At 40.6% G+C, this 22,808-nt stretch overlaps 1 protein-coding gene across 4 annotated transcripts in view; it reads left to right on the top strand.

Moving 5' to 3' along the window:
• The window catches only part of DENND4C (DENN domain containing 4C), a 64,298-nt gene extending 50,519 nt beyond the window's left edge, over window positions 1-13,779 (top strand). For 3 of the 4 annotated variants that reach the window (XM_054178993.1, XM_054178994.1, XM_054178992.1), the window contains 9 exons: window positions 1,682-1,791; window positions 3,578-3,753; window positions 4,789-4,971; window positions 6,582-6,771; window positions 7,601-7,846; window positions 9,053-9,170; window positions 10,851-11,004; window positions 12,071-12,135; window positions 12,807-13,779. In XM_054178993.1, coding sequence (XP_054034968.1) covers window positions 1,682-1,791; window positions 3,578-3,753; window positions 4,789-4,971; window positions 6,582-6,771; window positions 7,601-7,846; window positions 9,053-9,170; window positions 10,851-11,004; window positions 12,071-12,135; window positions 12,807-12,943 — 1,379 coding nt within the window. In that variant the 3' untranslated portion in view covers window positions 12,944-13,779. Of the gene's footprint in view, window positions 1-1,681; window positions 1,792-3,577; window positions 3,758-4,788; window positions 4,972-6,581; window positions 6,772-7,600; window positions 7,847-9,052; window positions 9,171-10,850; window positions 11,005-12,070; window positions 12,136-12,806 lie in introns of those variants that run through there. The other variant, XM_054178995.1, reaches the window with a different exon arrangement.
• Window positions 13,780-22,808: the final 9,029 nt, after the last annotated feature.

The following is a 22,808-nucleotide window of genomic DNA, read 5'->3' as shown; positions in this document are numbered from 1 at the left end:
TAACATTCACCGCTTTCTATTTAAACTTTCATCACTTTTGCAATCCGTTTGTCTGAGTGTTTTATTCCTGCCCGTGGTGGGGAGAGAGGGGGCTGCCTCAACCCAGCACATTCTTGAGAACAGGGCTGGCCCCGCCGCCGCTTCTGCCGCTCCGCAGAGAGTAAAGGTGGAGGAGGGGCAGGTCCCGCATTCTTAAGCGATGCCCCAGTTCCGATGGTTAAGAGCCACCCCTGCTTGAAATAGCAGGAGGGGCTCCGTGCCACCGGCCATGCACCAAGTATCCCCCGGCAATCCACGAGAACTCACACAATCGCCCCAACAACAACACCACTTTGAGCCCCAACTGCCAGAAAACCAGAACGACGCCCAGAACAAAATTTAAACTCTCTTATCTTTTGCAATCCGATCTGCAGAATGCACAATAACAAACTCCTCTCCTGGCTGGCTCGCCAAGAATGTGGTGGGTTCAGAGGCAGACCCCCTCCCCACAACAACCATCCTCTGCTACCAAGAATGTGCTGGGTTGAGGCAGCCCCCTCTCTCCCCACCACGGGCAGGAATAAAACACTCAGACAAACGGATTGCAAAAGTGATGAAAGTTTAAATAGAAAGCGGTGAATGTTACAGAGAACCCAAAGCGCAGTGACAAAGAGAGATCCCAAAGCAAACCCAGAGGCATCCCATCCCCACCTGAGGGTACACCCGAGACCCTCAGGGCTCCTTCATCCCCCTCCCTCTGCTGGGCTAGTCTCAGCTGGCCAGGCCTGAGACTGCCCATCCCCCCGTGGCCTTGGGCCTAGCCAGGCCCAAGGCCAGGAGACATCTCCCCCAGTTACCGGCTGGCAGAGGAGGAAGAAAAGAGACAGTGCTAGACTCCGCACTGGATCTTATAGTGGTGCAAAGAATTATGGTAGGAAATACACAATTTCCTGTGTCCATCCCTCTGGGCTGGACTTTTGGTCACAGGAAGTGAACACACCAGGGGGGCACCCAGCTCAAACTGCAACACATAAGCTGGCCCTGTCTATCAAAATCTTGAAAAGGTATCTTCTAGTTCTGGAATTTTATTTTCTTTTTAATAGAACGGGAAACTTTTACCGGGATTTTTAGAAGTAGTTCTGACAACTTTGCGTCCTAAAACCTGATTCCAACCATTTCCTTTTGGTAAATTTATTCCAACTCCTTTTCCCCTCTGTCCTGGACGTAATCATAAAACCTAGCCTTTCCAAATTAAAATGATTTGGTTTACTGCCATGTCAGCCAAGAAAAACTTAACCACAGTAATGGCAGATTTGGTATTGGGTCTCACCTGGTGCTATTCTTCTTTTTGCTGTTTACATAAGGATGTATTATTCAAGGAATCTTGAACAACTGTGCAGAAATCTTACCTTGTTGAGCAGTCTCGCTTCTCTGCCATTCTTTATTCTTTCTTTGTATTTCCAGATTTTATTCACTGATGCTTATCTATTTACCCAGCTGTCATGTATTGTTAGGCAAAAATAACTTTGAAATATTAATCACAAAATTCTATTTATATGTATTGTAATTTTAATGTCAGGGAAGATACAGACCTACACATATCTTGTGGTATAATTTTTTTGTCTTGATCAAAATTACTTTGTTTGGGAATGGATGAATTACTCTTTCCCTGAATTAAAACCCCAAATAACTTTCTGTACAGGTGAACTCTCATTCCCAAGAAGTATGAAAGTTCTAGATTCTGAGAAGTCAGAGCAAAGCTCTTCACATAATACTAGCTTATCCAGCATTTTCCAGAACTATGCAATGGAGGTAAGATTAATAAAGCCAGAGATGAGAAATGCAATTACTCAGTATTACTGTCTGCATCATTTACCTGTGTTATTGGATTGTGGTTAGATTTTTCAAAACTTTTTTCCCCCCTGTATTTCTGCTTCAAGGATGCTTGGTGCTTTTAACCCAGGGTGTAACAGTAGCTTTAAAAAATGAAAAATGTGTTAAATGCCTCTATGTATCTCTCATATAGAGAGAGGAGACACAAATGAGAAAAGGGTCACAACAAGAAGTGAGGCCGAAGCTAGAGAACTGTGGCAGGCTGCATTTTTTTGTCTCCCTGCATCCCACACAGAGGGATGAGGTAGAGAAGTTGGGAGTAGACCCATGTCAACCTCATGAGATTCAACAAGACCAAGTGCAAGCTCCTGCATCTGAGTCGGGGCAATCCCAAGCACCAATACAGGCTGGGCAGCAACTGACTTGAGAGCAGCTGTGAAGAAAAGGACTTGGGGGTGCTGGTGGATGAAAAGCTGAACATGAGACAGCAGTGTGCACTTGCAGCTCAGAAAGCCAATCACATCCTGGGCTGCATCAAGAGAAGCATAGCAAGCAGATTGAGGGAGTTGATTCTCCCCCTCTACTCCACTCTGGTCAGACCCCACCTGGAGTACTGTGTCTGGTTCTGGAGCCCCTATTACAGGAAGGATCTGGACATGGTGGAGTGTGTCCAGAGAAGGGCCACAAGCATGGTTAGAAGGCTGGAGCATCTCTCCTGTGAGGACATACTGAGGGAGTTTGGACTGTTCAGTCTGGAGAAGAGAGGGCTGTAAGGAGACCTTCTTGTGGCCTTCCAGTATCTGAAGAGGGCCTACAAGAAGGCTGGGGAGGGACTTTTCAGGGTGTCAGGCTATGATAGGAGTAGGGGGAATGGAAAAAAACTAGAAATGGGCAGATTCAGGTTGGATGTTAGGAAGAAATTCTTCACCATGAGAATGGTGAGACACTGGAACAGGTTGCCCAGGGAGGTGGTAGAAGCCCCATCCCTGGAGGTTTTTAAGGCCAGGCTGGATGTGGCTCTGAGCAACCTGATCTAGTGTGAGGTGTCCCTGCCCACGGCAGGGGGATTGGAAACTAGATGAATCTTGAGGTCCCTTCCAACCCTAACAATTCTGTGATACTATGATGTTGAGCCCAGGAAGAAGGAAGGGTTCAGGTGAAAGTATTTTAAGATTTGGGTTTATTTCTCATTTTTCCACTCTGATTTGATTAGTAATAATTTTCTCCCCAGTTCAAGTTGTTTTGTCCATAACAGTAAATGCTGAGAGGTCTCCTTGTCTTTATCTCCAAGACTTTTGTCGTATTTTTCTCCCCCCGTCAGCTGAGAAAGGAGAAGTGATAGACAGCTTAGTGGGCACCAGCAGCCAGCCAAGGTCATCTGACCACACCACTATAAATGTTTCTTTTGCGTTTGGTTTGGTTTGGTTTTTTGTGTTTTTCTGAGTTGACCTTCATTTACCTATACAGTTCAAAACAATTCATATATGCTGAAGGCTTCATAGAAGCGAGCCTTTCCAAATGCTAGTTTTATAGCATGTCAGGGTTATTCGTCTTCCAGTTCTCAAAATACCTGACAAAAAATAATTATTAACATTTGCATTACATGGATAAAAGTTAAATGGACTCCTGAGTATGGCAAGTATTGATGAACCATTCCTCCCAGCTGGTATTCTGATTACCTGTCAGCTTCTGTGGATAATAAGCCTATAAAGCCAATTATAAACTCTGAAACAATATTGATAATATTCATTCTTTGCTGTTCTAGGTATTGATGTCAAGCTGCTCTCAATGTAGGGTTTGTGGTGCCTTGGTTTATGATGAAGAAATTATGGCTGGATGGACAGCAGATGATTCCAATCTGAACACTACCTGTCCTTTTTGTAAAAGTACCTTCCTACCTTTACTTAATGTTGAATTTAAAGACCTGCGTGGCTCTGCAAGGTTGGTAGGTTTTATGGATACTCCTAATACCTTTGCATTTGTACATGGCTATACTCTTTCCACAAAAGGATTGTAGTTGTGTCTCTCAGTATTTTTTTGGCTAGATATTCACAAGAATGTATTCAATGGACTTGACTGTACTCAAGGAAATCTTAAGTCATGTAAACTACTGCATTTCATTGTAAACCAGCCCAAAACCAAAGTGGTGTTTGCCTTTTTACCATTTTGGGGGTTTTTTTATGCTTTATATTTTCCTTGCAAGTGTAACTCTACAGAAGGTGTAGATCTGTTTGCACTCTTTGTTTAGCTTTTAAAACAAGGTTAATGGGTCAAACTTTAAAAAAACACATGAAGTATTTTAAAAATCTGTCAGCAAGGAATTTCTCCCAAATTAAATTTATTCATAACAAATTTAGTTATGTATGCTCCTGCTTATTATTTCTCCAGTAGTTCTTCAGTTTAAGGTTCTCTGCTTCCTATTTTTAACACTTTAAATTGCACTGTGAAGGCTGGAACATTTTAGGGTTATTCTCACTGTTGTGGTCATTGCTGTGGAATGAAGCTTCCATTAGCGTTCTCTAATGCCGAAAAGAACTACTGTGGAGCATCTACTTAAAAACCCTTAGCAGAGCAAGACCTGTTCCTGTTATCTTGTGCTTGCAGTGGTGTACAGCCTTTGAGTCTGTAATGTCATATTACAACAACCACTTCCAGTGATGTGTCAGCTGTTGATATGTTGCTGCTGACTGGGAACCATGACAACTTCAGATCACTTCTATTGACTTATGTCTGATGTAGGATTTCTTATTTTGCAGATCAAATCTCTGTGTTTGTTTACTTTGTGTATATAAGTTACAATGAGGAGAGCAGGATGAAGTTTGTTCTGCTGTTAAACCTTATGTTTCCTTATTTTTGATATTTCCTTATTTTTGATACTTTGTGAAAGTGAATGTTGAAAGTAACTCTTTTTAGTGACTTTGTACATGCATCTTAACCTTTGTATTTCTCTCCCTTCCCATTGATGTTGTAACTTAGCATTTTCCTGAAGCAAAGTACCTCGGGTGATAGTTTACAGAGTGGTACCCTTCCATTAACTATGGATCCTGTGGAGCAAAAATTATTGTCTAGTCCGGCTGTTGCTGACTTGATGAGTTTTTCAGATGACCCACAGCCAAGCCACACAATAGCTGAGGAAACCAGCTCTGCAGCTGAGCAAAGGTAGGTAAAACAGTGTTGTTACTTCTGTCAAAAATGTATCAACACCTGGGTATCGTCTTTACTTAAGGAAAGGTTAACTTATCTACTAAATAAAGTGGAGAACTTTAACTTGGTGATTGTTTGTTTCTTCTCACAGTTTTTTGCATGTTTTAAGCACACTTTTGTCAATTTGAAGTAAGCTGTTTCAACTTAATGAGTGTGTTTAAGAGATAGAACTATAGAAATGAGTCTACTATTGAGTAATAGGTAAAACATTTACTCAGTACTGTTAGAACACACCTTTTAAAGACAGACAGAAATATAAGCATTGCTTCTCTTTTACTTGTGTTTAGAATTTTAAAAAAAGACCCTACATTATGGAGGAAATAAGTCCATTTCCTTGAACACTTTTTTGAGAGAAAGCTCTCAGAGCATTCCACTTGTAGCAAATGTGGTTTATGACATTGTGATGTAAAACCGAAACTACTTTTGAAACTGTTTGAGGAATGAAGCATTAAGGAGAAGGTATCATGTTGGAAGAGGGAAGAACTGAAGTAGTGCTGCTATGACCTTTTTCTGTGTGTCTCCCTCTGCTCTGGTGGAACCCCACCTGGAGTAATGTGTCCAGTTTTGGAGCCCTTGTTACAGGAAGGATCTGGATGTGCTGGAGTGTGTCCAGAGAAGGGCCACAAGGATGATCAGAGCTGACGCACCTCTCCTGTGAGGACAGACTGAGAGTTGGGACTATTGAGTCTGGAGAAGAGAAGGCTCCAAGGAGACCTTACTGTGGCCTTCCAATATCTGAAGGGGGCCTACAAGAAAGCTGGGGAGGGACTTTTTAGGGTGTCAGGTAGTGATAGGACTAGGGGGAATGGAAAAAAAGCTAAAAATGGGCAGATTCAGAATGGATGTTAGGAAGACGTTCTTCCCCATGAGGGTGGTGGGACACCGGAACTCCCCAGGGAGGTGGTGGGGGCCTCATCCCTGGAGGTTTTTAAGGCCAGGCTGGATGTGGCTCTGAGCAACCTGATCTAGTGTGAGGTGTCCCTGCCCACAGCAGGGGCGTTGGAACTAGATGAACCTTGAGGTTCCTTCCAACCCTAACAATTCTGTGATTCTGCAACTCTCAGTGGCTTGATTGTATGGGTTAAATTTGACAAGCCTATAATAGGAGTTTGCTTAAAGTATGTTGTTTTGGCATCAACTTATGATTTTTTTTCTATAGTACTTTTGCTCTGCTTATGACATTTAGAGAAAGGAAACATAAAGAGAAGGAAAAGTAAAAATATCCAGAACAAGATGGTCTTTGTATATTGACAAAACTGTACATTGCTGTTTTTCTGAGCAAGGTAAAGCTGTACTAGAGCAGTTATATAGAACTGCAGGTCATTCAGATTCATGTCTTAGTTTATATCTAGCTGCCCCTGTGAAAGGGTGGTAATACTGTTCTGAGAGGTATTTTATTTTGTTTTGTTTTCCCTGAACTGTGGAGCTAACTGGGCAAATTTCTTATTAATAGCAAAACTTGGTCTGGGATACTTAACTTGGCAGCCTTTCTCTGCTTCCTTCTTGTTGCCGTAGGAATGCTGAGTAGTTTCATATTAGCATATTCTCTTCTAAAATCCAAACAGTGGTGTGGCAGAAGAACAGAGTAAAGATCCCAGAACCATGAAGACGTCTGCCAGTAATGCAACAAAACGGGGAGTGTCCTTGACTCGGAGCCATAGTGTTGGGGGTCCGCTGCAAAACATTGATCTTTCCCAGAGACCATCTCATGGCATTTCAACAGTCAGTCTTCCAAATAGCTTACAAGAAGTTGTGGTGAGTCTGGAAGCTGCACAGTCAGTTGTCAGCAAAATATAGAATGCAATAAACTTAGAGTGAATAATGTCCTCTGCTAGCATTTTTGTCCGTTTGGGGAACGGCCAAATGTATTTTCATTTTCTTACAAGAGTTACTCTGAAATTGCTTTTTGAGTACATTGTACCAACAGTGCTGCTGGAAGTGTGCTCTCTAGCAAAACGAAGCTATTCTGTCTTTCTAAAACTGGAAGCATATTTTAAACATGACCTAACTTCTAGAGCAGACTAAACAGAGTGGTGCAAACAACACTGTTAAGAGTGCAAGTTTGCTCCTTTTCCGTGCACTTATGTACACACCTCCTATATTGTTAGGCTTAGCTGTTGAGTCAATTGGAGAAGGTACGAGACAGTACTGAGACTATGATTTTATTCTTGGCTGTGAAACAGTGTTCTCTTTCCTAGCGCTTTCTATTGGCAAATGGCTGTTTTAGTATGGGAACTCATAATTCAGTTCCACAGCTGACATTTTTTGTAATCTTCATTGCCACCACCTTAGAGAGCTTCAGAGAAAATTACCTAAGCTCCACCTATTTTGTGAAAAAGAGAAAATGCTAATTTATTGTAACTTTTTCCTGACTGTGTAGTCTCAAGCTAAGAAACACATCAACAGTCAAAACTGCTGATGCTATTAAACTTATTATTTGTACAGTACTTCCAGAGACTTCTTCCAAGTATGAAAATAAACTGTGCAGTGGAGGGTTTTCAGGGAAAATAATTCAGGAGAAAATGTTTAAAATTGTTGTTTAAAAAACCCCTCTTTTTCTTCCTTGCATGTGGTTTCTTTTTAGGATCCTTTAACAAAAAGACCTAACCCTCTTGCTGTATCTGTGCCCTACCTGAGCCCTTTGGTACTGCGTAAGGAGCTTGAATCACTGTTGGAAAACGAGGGGGAGCAAGTAATTCATACATCCAAATTCATTAATCAACACCCCATAATTTTCTGGAACCTAGTTTGGTATTTCCGACGGTTGGACCTCCCTAGCAACTTACCTGGACTCATTCTGACATCCGAACACTGTAATGGTGGAGTGCAGGTAAGTGGCTTTCTCTTACCAGAACAGGTACTAGAGTAAGCTCATAGGTCAAAAAAGTGGGCAAGTTATTTCTGAGTAGCTTGGATGTTAGTTCTTTTGTTATTATAATACAAGAAGATAGGTTTGGTTTCCACTAGGAACTGTGAGGAAAGGTGAGTGAAAACAGTGTTCAAATGTTAGTGAGGCTGCTCTCTTTTTGAAAGCGAGAGAGTAAGATTCATTGAAGAGATGGCTGGTTTGTGGAAGGATGTGCCTGCAGAGCACTTACAAACTGCATGTGAAGAATATATTTTGTTCTTTCCCCGCTAATAGTTTTTGCTACTCAAACTGCGCTGAGTTTCATGACTGTAGGAATATAACTAAAGAATGCAGAATCTTTTGAGTATTTTGCTCTTCTTGTTTCAAGGAGCAGATGTTTTTCTGAAAGTTACGGGGATGATGTGTGGGAGTGCCAGATTCAATAGGTATTTGTATGCGGTGCATGTGAAGTTAATGTTTTGCACTCTGTGCACTTCAATTGTAATTCTTTCCCTCAGTTTTCAAAACAAAAAAACCCTCTCTAGAACCAAGAACAAATTTCCAAGAAATGCGGTCAAAGACCAATACTAATGTGATCCAATGCACGCTGGACAAATAGAGCGTGTGGGTAAGGGTAAACACAAGATGAGACATAATTTCTTGTAACTGCTACTTTAAATTGACACACTAGTATTAACTTCTTCTTGCCCAGGAATTCTTACTGTATTTTTTATTCCAGAAGCACTTGATAAAATCAAGTAATTATGATACTTTTGTTTTGAATGCCATATACCTTTAATGGAAATAAATGTTTCATATTTGTATGCAAATAGAGATGAGCATGTTGACAGGCACACTACATCTTAATTCAGTTCAGAAAATACCAAGATATGGTATGACCGGTAGTACAAATGAATCAACATGTTTGGTGTGCGAAAAGTATTTTCAGAGACACAAATAATTTTCTTCAGATACCTATAGAAAACTGAATGGTCTGTGTACATTAGGCTTAACTAGAAAAGGCAATTAATTGTAGTAGGACTTGTGACTGTTCTTAGTGAGTGCATTTTTCTCTAGAAGACATCAACTGTTCCTGTTTGTAAAATGAGTAAAGAGCAAGGGTTTTAAAACAATAAGCCTGTGCTGATGTTTTAAAAATGTTTTTCCTTTCCTCATGTTTTTTTTTAGCTTCCTTTGACATCTCTTGCTCAAGACAGCAAGCTAGTATACATCCATCTTCTATGGGATAATATCAACCTCCACCAAGAGCCTGGGGAGCCCCTGTATATGTCTTGGAGAAATCTCAGTAAGTAAAACACATGTTACAGAAAGTGGAGGGAGCAGAGGCTATGGAGAAAACCAGGGTGATTTTTTTTTTTTTTGGTAGTGTCTGAAGTGTACACAGCCTATCAAGTCCAAAAGTTTTTTAGTGTGTGAAGCTTCTGCAATCCCTCAGGTACTTGACGTACTTTCAGTGTCAAACTGTTTGTGCTAATATCGTACTGATCTGTGTGAAAAGGTAAGTCAATTGTTCTTTATATGTAATTGTGGTGGGTTGAGAGGAAAAGCTCTGCTTTCCCTCCCCCCACTGGGAAAGAAACCACGGCTAAAACCCAGTCAGAGAAATGAGAGTATATTTTACAAGGAAACAGATTATATGTAACACCACAAATACAGGTATTTTACAATATATACAGGAATATACAGCAAATAAACACAGTCAGAAACCAGACCCCCAACAGAGGGGGCTTCCCTCTGTGCCCCCTTCATTCCCCTACCTCCCTTCTCCCCCAAAGAGGTAGAAAAAGAGAAAAGAGGGGGGTTAGCACAGCAGACAGAGGCCTATGCACAGGGAGTTAGTTAGTTAGTATCTTATCTTAGTTGGCCAGAAGCCCAGAAGCAGTCCAGCCGAAAGGAGCAGCGAAGGAAGAGAAACCGCGCTGGGTCCAATCTCACCTCCCACCTTACCTAGCCAATGAAATTCATTTAGAATACCAAAATATTTTATAAACATTTAGCCAGTGTGCCCCTTCCTTAAAGGCACAGCCTCAAATGGTCACAGTAATGCACTTATTAACAGGGTGGGAGGAATTGCTACTGAATGTGCTTCACCCAATTTGAGTTTTCATTGCATTATCTGTTTATATCTATGCAGGCATGATAAACAAGACTGTTACAAAATTGTGTCTCGTGTTTACATAAAGTAATGAAAAATAGCAGGTCCCATCAATATGTACATTCGGCAGTCTACTTGACTGTCGAAAAGTGAGATCCAGGAAAGCATCTGTCTGTAATGTGTTTTGTTTAATTTGTTTTCCTGCATGTAAAAATAGCATTCTTGGAGTGAACTTACTTTTTAATCTTAAATGCAGCAATGAATCTGAGCTAACAAATCAACATAGATAACGCCTGATGCTGGATACTCTACAGTCTCATGTTTCTTCATTGTGGGAGCTCTTGCACATGGATACTTGAGGCTTTTTGTCACCCCCTATAATAGTGTAAATTAGTAAAGGATCACAGGATGTCACGGGTTGGAAGGGACCCAAAGAGATCATCGAGTCCCAATGCCCCTGCCATAGCAGCACCATACAATCTAGCTCAGGTCACAGAGGAACACATCCAGATGGACCTTGAAAGTCTCCAGAGAAGGAGACTCCACAACCTCTCTGGGGAGCCTGTTACAGTGGTCTGTGTGTTGAGGTGGAACCTTCTGTGCTGCAGCTTACATTCATTGCTCCTTGTCCTATCACAGGGAGCAAGTGAGAAGAGTCTATCCCTTCCCTCCTGACAGCCAGCCCTCAGATATTTATAAAGACTATAGTCTTTACTTAAACATACAGAGTATTTCCATCGTAACAAATTTCTATAGACTGAGTAGAGGTTCTGTATATATATCTCACTTTTGTGAAATACCTTTTGCTTACTAAAATGGGGAAAAAGTAGTCTTTACTGTTTTAATAATCTATGCTGTTGCATCTCCCAGATTCTTCTGAGAAGAAACCCTCCACAATGACAGAAGATCAGGAGGCCACAAATGCACTGCTGGAGAAGATCAAACTAAGTATTCAACACAATGATGTTGTTAAACCAATCAACCTCCTTCTGCAGAAAGTGAAGCCAGATGTGAAACGGCAGAGGTAAAGCAGTAGTCTCTTTTTACTTTCTCTCCACTCATGGTTAAGATCAAATCGTGTACACCACATAAATGGAATTAAATATTCCTGAGAGGTCTTTATGGTATTACCATTATTTCCACTAAATACTGTGTATATTTCTTCATGTCCAAATTTACAAACAGATGTATTCTGTAGCTAAATTCAAAATTCATGAAAATCAAGTAAATGGAATTCATTAATAAAAAACCACATTTTACAGATTAACAAGAAAAAGGCAGATGTTGACTATGTAGTTTTTGTTGTTGCTCTAGATCTAATAAATTGTTTAATACAGGTGTGCAAGCATCCTGTTGCAGTGTCTGGGAAATTCTCCAAATTGCCTAACTGTACATACTGAAATTCTACCAATCTGAACTATTGGCTAAGAAAAGTGGATGCAGCACAATCCACAAACAAAAGGAGATGTGTAAAATAACACTTGTGTGGCACATTTTGCCATCTGCACTGTAGTTTGAGAGTGTCATACGAAAGCACAGCTTCTGAAGTAAATTACAGCAGATACAAGATACATTTGAAGTCAATCACATTAAATCAGCTTTTCTTCTTTGGTTCTAAAATCTAATTTGCCTAGAAAAGAATCTTTTAAGTTCCACAAAGAAAAATATTCATACCCAGTTATCTAGTGATACCCATTTCTAAGATAAATCATAACACTCTGAAATAAAAATCAAAACCATGAGTGATTTGAAGTAAGCCTGCTCCCTGTACCTCACCCTCAGGCAGGACTGAGTTCATAAATAAGTAGTGCATAATTGTCTTTTTCTTGTTTTCATGATATGTTTGGCAGAGGAATTTTTCAAAGAGACTGTAACAGCTGAGATTTGGTAATAACATAACTTTGTACATTGAGGAAAAATATTCAGATATGAGAAACACTTAAACTAGTAATCATGCAGGCTTGTCAGTTTCTTCAATAGCAAGATTAACAGAACAGGCCAGAAATTAGGTAATAAGAAAATAAGCATCTTCAACATAGATAGTTGTTGCTGTGCCTAGTTGATGACTTACCCTTCGAAATATTTCCTAGGAGTTTTTACAGAGAAATTCTTTTCCTGTCTCTGGTGTCTCTTGGACGAGAGAATATTGACATAGGTAAGTAAAAAACACTGTGAAACACTTAATGCCTGTGTACGAAATATATGAATACTTCATGTGAAATGTGTATGAAATTCACCTCATGCATGAATTTTTCAGTGAAATTTCAGTTGCTGTGTTTTTGTGACAAGTACTGTGCTGTCACTCTGCAAGTCATACATAAAAGTAATTTGGATGGGGCCATTAATTTTACTTTGTTTGCAATCAGCGATCAGTTATTTCTAACAAAGTTTATTAGCTTGAAGCTTTAATTCATTGTGCCTGAAAACTTGTTCCCAGTTTTCTCCATCTTCCTGTGACCCACATATTAGACCTATGTCACCTAGCCGTGAGATTGCCTATCCATTCCTGATCTCTGTCCTGATGTCTGTTTGATACTGTGTAAACAAAGGGACCCCATATGGGATGACACAGGAAGTACCCTGGGGACAGACAAACTGGGCAGATATAGAAGTAATGGGCATCTGCTGTGATGGATTGCAGTGCTCCACATGAAGATGGTTTTCACCTTGTATTGTTGCATTTTAAATAATAATAATATATCAGTTGATAGAATAATTATTTTGTAATTGTATAAAAATCACCAAAAGGATCTGATAGGAACAGCAGCATGCACTGTACACTGTTTCTTAAATTTAACTTCCAACTATGCCTTTTTTTTCCCCCAGAGGTCTTTGATAGTGAATACAGACTTGCACATAAAAATCTACCAAAGGATGTTCTTGAAAAGATGCAGAAAATTGATGCTCCACCGAGCAGCAGGGTCGAGTATTGTAGGAAGTGTTTTGGAGCACCTTTAATATAAAGCTGAGGAAGACATACACTAAACTTCAGGAAGAAAATGGTAGGAGTGAACAAACCAGGAGCGTGGTGATATATACACCTTGAATTCCAAAAGGCAGTAACTGAGCAGTTTGTCAAAGCAATTTCCTTAGGCTGCAGCATACGATCTCATTTTTCATCTCATGACACACAGTGTAAAGAATGTTAAATGTTTTAAAACTATACTAACAGCACGAATTGGCTTCAGTGATTGATCTTTTTTACCTCCCTGTATATAATTCTCTTTTCCCTACTCAAATCTCTCCTCCACGATGTCAAGTCAGAAAACCTGATGATTAGACAGCAGCCTATAGTGGGTGATTTTCTTAAGGGCTGCCAATATTTGTGTATTTGAATGAAATACCTTTCCTGCTGCAGATCATAGAGATTCTTCACTACTTCCTTAAAACTACCTTTCTGTAAAGAGGGATCTCTTTATTTGTGTGCAGTATGTTTGTATGAATGTAAATATTTGAGTCCTTGGATTGCAAATTGAAATGTAGTTGCTTTTATCAGATTACGATATCTAAAATTGCTGCCCTTCTCCCGACCCTCATCCCAGTCAGTACTCTAAATTATCTTGTTGACCTTTTCATAATGAATGTATGATTATAGCTGTAAAGCCCAGAAATTTCCACTGTTTTCCTGTATTCTCTGACAAGTTAAAGATCCAATGAACATCCTATGAACTTTCTCAAAAAGAATGATAGGTTTCTGCACAAAGCAGGTCAGAAGTGGATGGCTTCCTGAAAATTAGATGTGAAACATAAATGGCATTAGGATGCCTGTAAGGTTTGTCAAACAGATACTGTCTGGGAAAAAAAAATCGCCTTAAAAGGTGTCTTTTCCTTGAATTCTTTATTGTCCTCTCCCATGGTTTCATGCTGGCCTGTGGGTTAATTATTTTGCACTGATAGTCCAAATTCAATATTTCAATTAAAATGTATATATAAATGTGGTCTTCAGGGTGTAGATTAGCACAAATGAAGTGCTTGAGTGTATGATCTGCAAAGATTAATCCATTTTTTGCATTGCTTCTGGTAGGTAAGACGCTTCTTTCCCCTCACGTATCTAACTGACCACAGTAGTCATAGTCCTGACAAGAAGAGCCTGGGTACTGGTCATCAGTTTAAATATTTCTGTTACTTGAGGAGTATGATAAGATTCATTCCAGGCTTCTCCTGAAATTTAATGGTGTGGCTTTGTTTGAAGTATTCCTAGAGAAAGCAAGTGTAAGATTTGTAGAATGTATATTTACTATGTACTACTTTCTTAAAATTTTCGTTCTTGAAAATGATGAGGGATAAAGATCTGTCTGCAACAGCTTCCACATGAAACAACAAAACCAACTTTTGTTTTTTCATGGGGGTAAAGCAAAGGATTTGTACTGTTTGGGACAAATTACATTTGCATCTTAGACTGATTCATTGTATTTTGTCTAAAAGTGCTGATCCTAAGTTAAAATGGGGATATTGCCTGGACAGATTCTCTCCTGATGAAAATACTGTGCTTGCTCAAGAATTAAAAGCAAGAAGACACACACTGACTTTTTTTTTTCGTTGTTTGAGTTTATGCATTGTCACTGGCAGATACCTGAGCTACATCACAGTGGAAGCATAGAGCTTGATTCCTCGTATTTTCCTCCTTTCTCCTATTAGTAACTGACTTATGCAGTTCCATCCTTTTAAAGTCAAAGTCTCTTGGAAGCATTTGTCCAAACAACTTAGCACTTTCTCCTGTAGAATTTTATATTGATTCCAAACATGCAGCTATACAAAGGTGATTTTTTGAGTGTTAAATGGACAAACCATATGGTTATGTGATGAAACTTGAATGGAATCAAGTTTGAGTTCGATTTTCCCAATTCAAGAAATTGCAAAGAAAACCTGTCTGGTCAGTTCTGGTTTAGATAATTGATGACATCCAAATTGCTTTACACGGTTGCATATAACACTAAATTCTGTAAATTCTGCATACTAAATTCTGTAAGCAGATGACCTTCCTTTCAGAACAGTCTTCCCATCTGTTTCTGAAAGATAATCAGGTCATACTGTGGAAACAGCAAAGCAGATTGTATCACAGCATCTAGTGATAAATGTTAAGCAGCCTTTCCCAGGGTATAGACACTAAACAACAAAAACCCAAACCTAAAGCCTGAGGGGAAGGTGTCGGGTGCAGGACTGAACTTGCTTTGATTTGCTCCTGCCTATTGGCATTTCTACACACTACAAATTAACTTTTATTCCTGTTATGTATACCTGTATTTCAGAGTGGTAGAAGTCCTGCATGTATTTACTTGAAATCTTGAATATGCTTATGGAAATTATTTAATATAGAATAATGAAAGTAAGTGCTTACTCTTTTTAATTTAGTTTTTTTCCACACCTATTTTTTATTAGTTCAATAATCAGCTGGTTCTTCAATGAAAGTCATAGTTCAAATGAAAAGGGAGATCTCCAAAAGCAATTTGTTGATTAGATTTTTACCTAAGGAGATGATTTTTGGGGGGACAATCAGGTTCACAAAAATTTTAAAGTAATTAATAACTTGTTTTTTCCTAGTTGATTTCTCTCCTTTTAAATGCATGATGGTACTTCCTTTGACTTTTTAGGTCTTCTCTTGCAAACAGATAGAGACTGGAGGTTTTCCTACACAAACTTTGAGATGTGGGTTTCCTTAATTTGAAGGTTAAAAGAACTGTGAGCCTGCAGAAAAGGGCATGGTGTAAAGCAGCTTAGCATGGCTCACTACTTGGGCGGTTGAAAATCTGGACAAAGGTAATCAGGGAAGAGTCTTCAAAATTTTATGTGAGTGCATTACAAATACTTCTGTCTTTATGAAAATCGTATGCTAAAGACATAGTAAGTTCTTCTCTGCAGGTTAGTAACAGCCTGAACTTTGTGGACTACATAGGAGTGACTTAGTTATCTACAAATGCTAATTTGTTTGATAGTCTACTCCTAATAATCTAAATTCATTTGAAACCATAATGCATGAATGAGCTGGACCTTCCTAGCATGAAGGAGAGGTGTAGATAAGCTTGATCTTGCTTCTGTTTTCCTCTTAGTGTAAGCAAAAAATACAGCCTTTTGCTCATTTGAAATACTCTTGCCTCCAAATATACTTGTCGAGTAGCTCAGCAGTCAGTGTTCAGGAGAGTTGGCTCTTCCATGTGCATTTTGGAATTCTCACATAGAAACCTGAAGAAAATTATTGCAGATCATTATGAACCTCAAAATGAGACTGTAAACCAATGGATTATATAGTGGATGCCAGTGGTTAATGATTTGCAGGCATGCCCAAGAATTTGGAAAGTTTGTGTTGGAATAACAGTTATCACAGAGAAGCTTCCTTGAGTTGTTGCCCTAAGGATGTTGAACTGCAGTCAGGTTATGCTGAAAAGATACTATATATGTTGCACCTTTCACCCAGCTGTAAAACAATTAAATATAGCTTGTGTGCTCATATCAAAATAGCATTTTTTTTTTTTTTTAATAATTAAACAACAAATGGGGTCTTAAGTGTTTAAAACCAGGATTCTTAAGTGACAAAGTTTTTTCTTTATGAATTATATTCTGGCACATTACCAGGACATAACAACTTTCAGAACCCAGTAAGTATAGGAGGCTGGTGTGGCTGCATTATTGGCACAGTGACAGGTACTAGCTTTTACATTTTGCTAGAGCCATCCATATGTTACTTATAGTGGTAGCCTGCCTGGGTGTATTACATGATGCAAGTTTAGACAACAAAATTTTAATGCAAAAGATTTTGTTTAGAATATGTATTCCAAATTAAATTCATCTTGTTTAGCATGTGACTTAGTGTTGTTCCTAGTGGAATTTCACATTGGTTAAGCTCAAGCTACATTGCACTTGTGAATGAGTAATTTTGTTCTGTTTTAACTGTGAATTAATGGCTTTTGGTATTGCTGCAGGTAGAAGAATATATCTTTCATTGAGTTTACTGCTTTCCTTGAGTAACTGCAACATAGGGGATATTTTCAAAATATATATTAAATTAGATGATAGAAATTATATTTGTAAAACAAATTGTTCCAATGTAAGTAACTGAAGAATAAACTCTGTAGTTTTGGGGTGGGATTTTTTTGTTTTGTTTTGTTTTTCTTCATTTTAAAACTGTTAATTCAACAGTCATATCAATGCAGATGACTTTATTTCATTAAATGGTAAGCACATAACTGTACACTTCCAACAGAAGGGTTTTTTTCCCTTTAATAAAAGCCTTAAGGTGCCTTCTTTATGTCAGCTTTTCATTATGGACCTTTCCAAAAACCAAAACTTCTAAGTCTTAAAAATAAATGGATAAATTGGACTTTAGTTTTGTATACTACTGTGCTGTATATTGTGATGGAGGGAAATTGATGGGCGTTCTATTCTTTCAGTCTGCATCAATCAGTGGTGCAAATAAAAGGGATTGTTTTATTGGTTTTTAGAAGCACATTAAACTCCTTCTAGGAGCTTAAAATAAACTGTTGAGGATAAAAGGATGTAGTGTGAATAAATTATGAATTTATTAAGTGTGCTGGGAAATTAATGCAATAAAATTTGCACTGGTTTAGTGACTGTTTTGACCTGTTGAAAATGGCATCCATTTACTGTGCTTTAATTAACAAATGTTTCTCTGTAATGTTTTTGTATATTTGACAAATGTTTCTTGAGTTAAAAAGGGCACTCTGCATATTCTGTATAGATATGCTAGACTAAGAAACAATTTTCATGTATTTCCCAAAATAAAGTATGTATGCATCCTGTGTTAAAAACAAAACAAACAAGCCAAACCAAACCAACAAACAAAACCACAAACAAACAAAAAGTCATCTGTACACCTGTTTTATCTGCGTGGCAGAATTTAATCTTAAATGTAAATTTGTCTGTTGTAGGGCAATTGTTCCATAGCACCTCAGTGATTTCTGAAGGGTGGGAAAGAGCAGGAACAGTTGAGGAAGAGAAAATATTCACTTGTGGAGATTTGGTTCATGAGAGTGGATGGCTCTGTGGCACCTTAAGCAAGCCCTGGGGACTGGCAAGAGGTAAGAAGATCTGGAAAACAAGCTGAGAGGAGGCAGAACACCTGAAAGTCTTACTTGTAGTGAAGTCAAGGACCCTGGCTTCCTGATGATAGAGCTGCTGTTCTCTGCTCACCAGAAAAAGTGTCATTAATCAGTAGGTGGGAACAGGCTGGTGGGTGTCCTTAGCAGAACACTTCCCAGCAGGAGCCCTGGTTCTTCAGAATGAAGCCACAGATAAATGCTTGCAGTAATGCATCCTGGCTTCCAAGAAACACTGATTTACCTCCTTTTTTATTAACATACTTGCAGATACAAGGGTACTGATTGAGCTGGCTGAAGTGCTCACCATGTCACTTCCCATCTTTTACCAACAGTCCTGCCTAAGTGGGCAGGTCCCAGCTGATTGGAGGTTGGTACCTATCTACAAGAAGGGCTGGCTGGTGGACCTGGGGAACTACAGACCTGTCAGTCTGACCTCAGGAACTGGGAAGGTTCATGGAGCAGGTCCTCTTGAGTGCCATTATGCAGCATGTGCAGGGCAACCAGATGGTCAGGCCCAATCAGCAAGGGATCATGAAGGGCAGGTTCTGCTTGACAAGCCTGATCTCCTACAACAAGGTGACCTGCTTAGTGTATGAGGGAAGGGTTCTGGATGGTTTTTTTATGTGGGCTTGGTAAAGCCTTTGACACCACAGCATCATCCTGGAGAAACTGCCTATAGTTTGGATGGGCAAAACAATGCACTGGATTAAGAACTGACTGGCTGGCTGGGTGCAAAGAGTGATGGTGAATGGAGCTAAATCCAGTGGGCGGCTGGTCACAAGTGTGTTTCCTCAGGGCTCGGTATTTGGGCCAGGTTTCTTTAACATGTTTATCAATGACCTTGATAAAGAAATTGAGTGCACCCTCAGTAAATTTGCAGATGAGACTAAACTGCGTGGGAGTATTGATGTGCTTGAGAGTAAGAAGGCTCTGCAATGGGATCTGGACAGGCTTGAAGGATAGGCCAAGGATCAGTTTGAGGGTTCTGCACATGGGTCACAACAACCCCATTCAGTGCTACAGGCTTGGGGCTGAGTGGCTGGAAAGTTGCCTAGTGAAAATGGAGGCAGGGGTGCTGATTGACAGCCAGCTGTGTGCTTAGGTGGCCAAAAGCACGCTGGCCTCTATCAGGAATAGAAAAATGATCATGTTCCTGTACTCAGCACTGGTGAGGCAGCACCTTGAATAGCGTTCAGTTTTGGGACCCTCATTACAAGGATGTTGAGTTGCTGGAGTGTTTCCAGAGAAGGACAACAAAGCTGGTGAAGGTTCTATACAACAAGTCTTTGGAGGAGTGGCTGAGAGAACTGGGATTGCTTAGTCTGCACAAGAGAAGGTTGAGGGGAGACCTTAATGCTCTGTACAAAAAAGTTGTAGTGAGGTGGAGGTTGGCCTTTTACCATCAGGTGATGGGACAAGAGGAAATGGCCCAAAACTGTGCCAGGGGAGGTTTATATCGGCTACCAAGAAACATTTCTTTATGGAGAGTAGTCAGGAAATGGAACAGGCTGCCTAGGGAAGTGAAGGAGTCATTGTTCCTGGAGATGTTCAAGAACCATGTGAACATGGCATTGTGGGATATGGCATAATGGCCATGGTGGTGTTAAGCTGACAGTTGGACTCCATGATCTTTTCCAACTGAGACAATTCTAGTTCTTTGATGAAAGTGACAGTTACAACTGGCAATCCCAAATCTGTTGTAAGTGCACTAAAGGCAAGGGACTGAGCTCAAGTTTGTAAATCCTGGGTAGGATCCATCAAAGCTGGAGGCACAAATCTCTGCCATAGCACTAATACATAAGAAATGCAGCAAAAGTTAAGCCATATATTGAATACATAGTTCTTACCAAGAAGGGCTGGATGGAGTAACCTAGAAACTGCAGGCCTGTCAGCCTGACCTCAGTGCCAGGCAACACTATGGAGCAGATCATCTTGAGGGCAATCACATGGCACCTCCAGGATGGCCAAGGGAGCAGACCTAACCAACATGGATTTGGGAGGGGCAGGGCCTGCCTGACCAACCTAATCTCCTTCTATGACCAGATGACCTGCCTGGTAGATGTGGGGAAGGCTGTGATTGTAGTCTGCCTGGACTTTAGCAAGGCCTTTGACACCATCCACCACAGCAAGCTCCTGTCAAAGAGGGCAGCCCATGGCTGTGACAGGTGCAATCTGCACTGGGTTAGGAACTGGCTGGAGGGCCGAGCCCAGAGAATGGTGGTGAATAGTGCCACATCCAGCTGGCAGCCAGTCACTAGTGGTGTCCCCCAGGGATCAGTGCTGAGCACCATGCTCTTTAATATCTTCATTGATGATCTGGATGAGGGGGTTGAGTCAATCATCAGTAAATTTGCAGATGACACCAAGCTGGTGGCAGGTGTTGATTCTGGTAGAGGCCAATGGCATCCTGGCATATATCAAAAATAGTGTGGCCAGCTTGGGTACTGTGTCCAGTTAGGGGCTCAATTTAAGAAGGACATTGAGATACTTGAATGTGTCCAGAGAAGGGCAACAAGGCTGGTGAGGGGTTTTGAGCACAAGCTCTGAGGAGAGATTGAGAGAGCTGGGGTTATTTAGCCTGGAGGAGACTCAAGGGAGACCTTATTCTCTCTACACCTACCTGAAAGAAGGTTGTACACAAGTGGGGGGGTTGGTCTCTTCTCCCAGGCAACCAGTGGCAGAACAAGAGGACACAGTCTCAAGCTGCACCAGGGGAAGTTTAGGCAAGAGGTGAGGAGAAAGTTCTTCACAGAGTGACTGGCCAGTGGAGTCTCCATCCCTGGCGGTGGAGTCTCCATCCCTGGCGGTGTAAAAAAAAGATTGGACGTGGCACTTGGAGACATGGTTTAGTTGCTGGGCAATAGGTTGGACTTGATGATCTCTCAGGTCTTTTCCAGCCTGGCTGATTCTGTGATTGTGTGCTCCTATCATGAGTGGAGGAAGAGAAGCAGAGCCTGCTGACCATCGTTGTCTCTGCTAAATCCATCTTTCCCCCAGAGAGGTGTTCCTCTCAGGTTTTTTTTAATACCCTAGCCCTGGCTGTGTCTGCCTTCTAGGTGATGTTTACTGAGTTGGGTGGGGAGTTGACTGAAGAGTCATCGATGTTTAGCTTGTATTGTTCTTTGAGGGGTGTCAACTTCCAATATTAAGATTGCAGTTAATTAGGTAATGGTCTTTGCTCAGGCACCATGGCATTCAAAATGTGTTTTGAAGCTCTAGGGCTTTGTTTTAGACTTCCTTCATTTCATCCAACACAGGGCCATCTTATTTTCACAAGATTCCTGCCATCAGCAGGTCAGTTATGTAATCTCCATTTCCAGAGAAACAAACATTTCTTGGTTGCAAGCATCTTGACCTTTCTCTTGTAGCATACTAAATTGACCTACACTCCTGTCACACAGCAAGCTGAGCAGTTATCCCAGTTACCTGAACAGTTGTCTCCATCCTTTATAAAAACTTAAGACCTAATTAAACTGTGGCCTCCTACCAGAGGGGTTTGCATGGCTGGCTTCTAGTCACACACCAGGCTGTAAGGATCAGTGGCAGCCAAAATCTGCAGGGAGCAGCAGAGGCTTCCCTTTTTTTTGCAGTTGTGACCTTATGCAATGTTACCGATTTTGTTTGCTCAAGTTTTGGAAAAACTATGCAGCCTGTGATGAGCTCTACAGTATGTGTGTGTGTACCAGGTCCAATTCTAGGTACTACAGTTCCAGAGACAAGACTCAAGAGGGTCTAAAGGAGGGTCACAAGGATTACCAAAGAGCTGGGCTAAGTGCCCCCCCCAAAGGAATGACTGAAGGACCCTGGGTAATTCTCAGAGGAAACCCCATCACTTACTTAGCAGCTACCTCTCCATTTGCAAGGAGCCAATCTGAGAAGGGGCAACATGTGCAAGTTGCATCAGATGGTTTTATTTAGTGAAAAACCCCCACCCACGCACCACAATCACTACCTCCCCAAAGACATACTGAACTCCTCATCACTGCATGTTTTTAACAGGGTACTAGATAAACTCATCTAAGGTTGGACCCAGATGATGTTTTGGGGTCACTTCAAACCTGGGCTGCCCTTCACTTCTACAGTTCTGTTATGGTATCCTGATTCGTACTTACAAACCCACAACTACAGAAAAAAGCCATGCCTGGTACTACATCTGTACAAGTCTGAGTATGTAAAGGCTACTCTTCTATCCTTGAAATTTCCAAGTCAATCATTTTAACAGCTGCCATAGTTATCCCCTGGTACCAATTTCAGGAGCAGAATAGTAAAGTACCTACCACAAGTCCAAATCCCTACTCCTTATGGGACTACGTACATACCATGACTAAGCATGTTATATGGGCACTTGTGACAAGCTTGGTGCCATGCTCACTCACTTCCCAGAGAATCCTGCTCCAGTGACTGACATAATTGCACTCAATGTTGTCAAGAGTCATCTGAAGGCATTATATTTTACCAGTCTTACACTCAGAATTAGAGACAAGTGACAGAATTCCTGCTATGGAAACATTATTCCATACTTAAGATAAAAAAAACCCAAACCACTACAAACCCACCACATGAACACTATCAGGTGAGTTGGACCCACAGCTCCTGAAGATTAGCTGAAGTTTAGTTCTGAGAACACTGCTGAACCATCACAGAGGACTTAGCTGTTACTGGTAAGTCCTGCCTGCAGGAAAACCAACATGCATGCACCCACAAGGTTATAAAACCAAAACTCCACTGAAGTTCTATGTAAATCAAGTTCTTGAAAGAGAAATTAATCAAGATC

The sequence above is a fragment of the Dryobates pubescens genome, chromosome Z (assembly GCF_014839835.1).
Source record: "Dryobates pubescens isolate bDryPub1 chromosome Z, bDryPub1.pri, whole genome shotgun sequence".
NCBI lineage: Eukaryota > Metazoa > Chordata > Aves > Piciformes > Picidae > Dryobates > Dryobates pubescens.
This window is presented reverse-complemented; position numbering and strand designations above follow the sequence as displayed.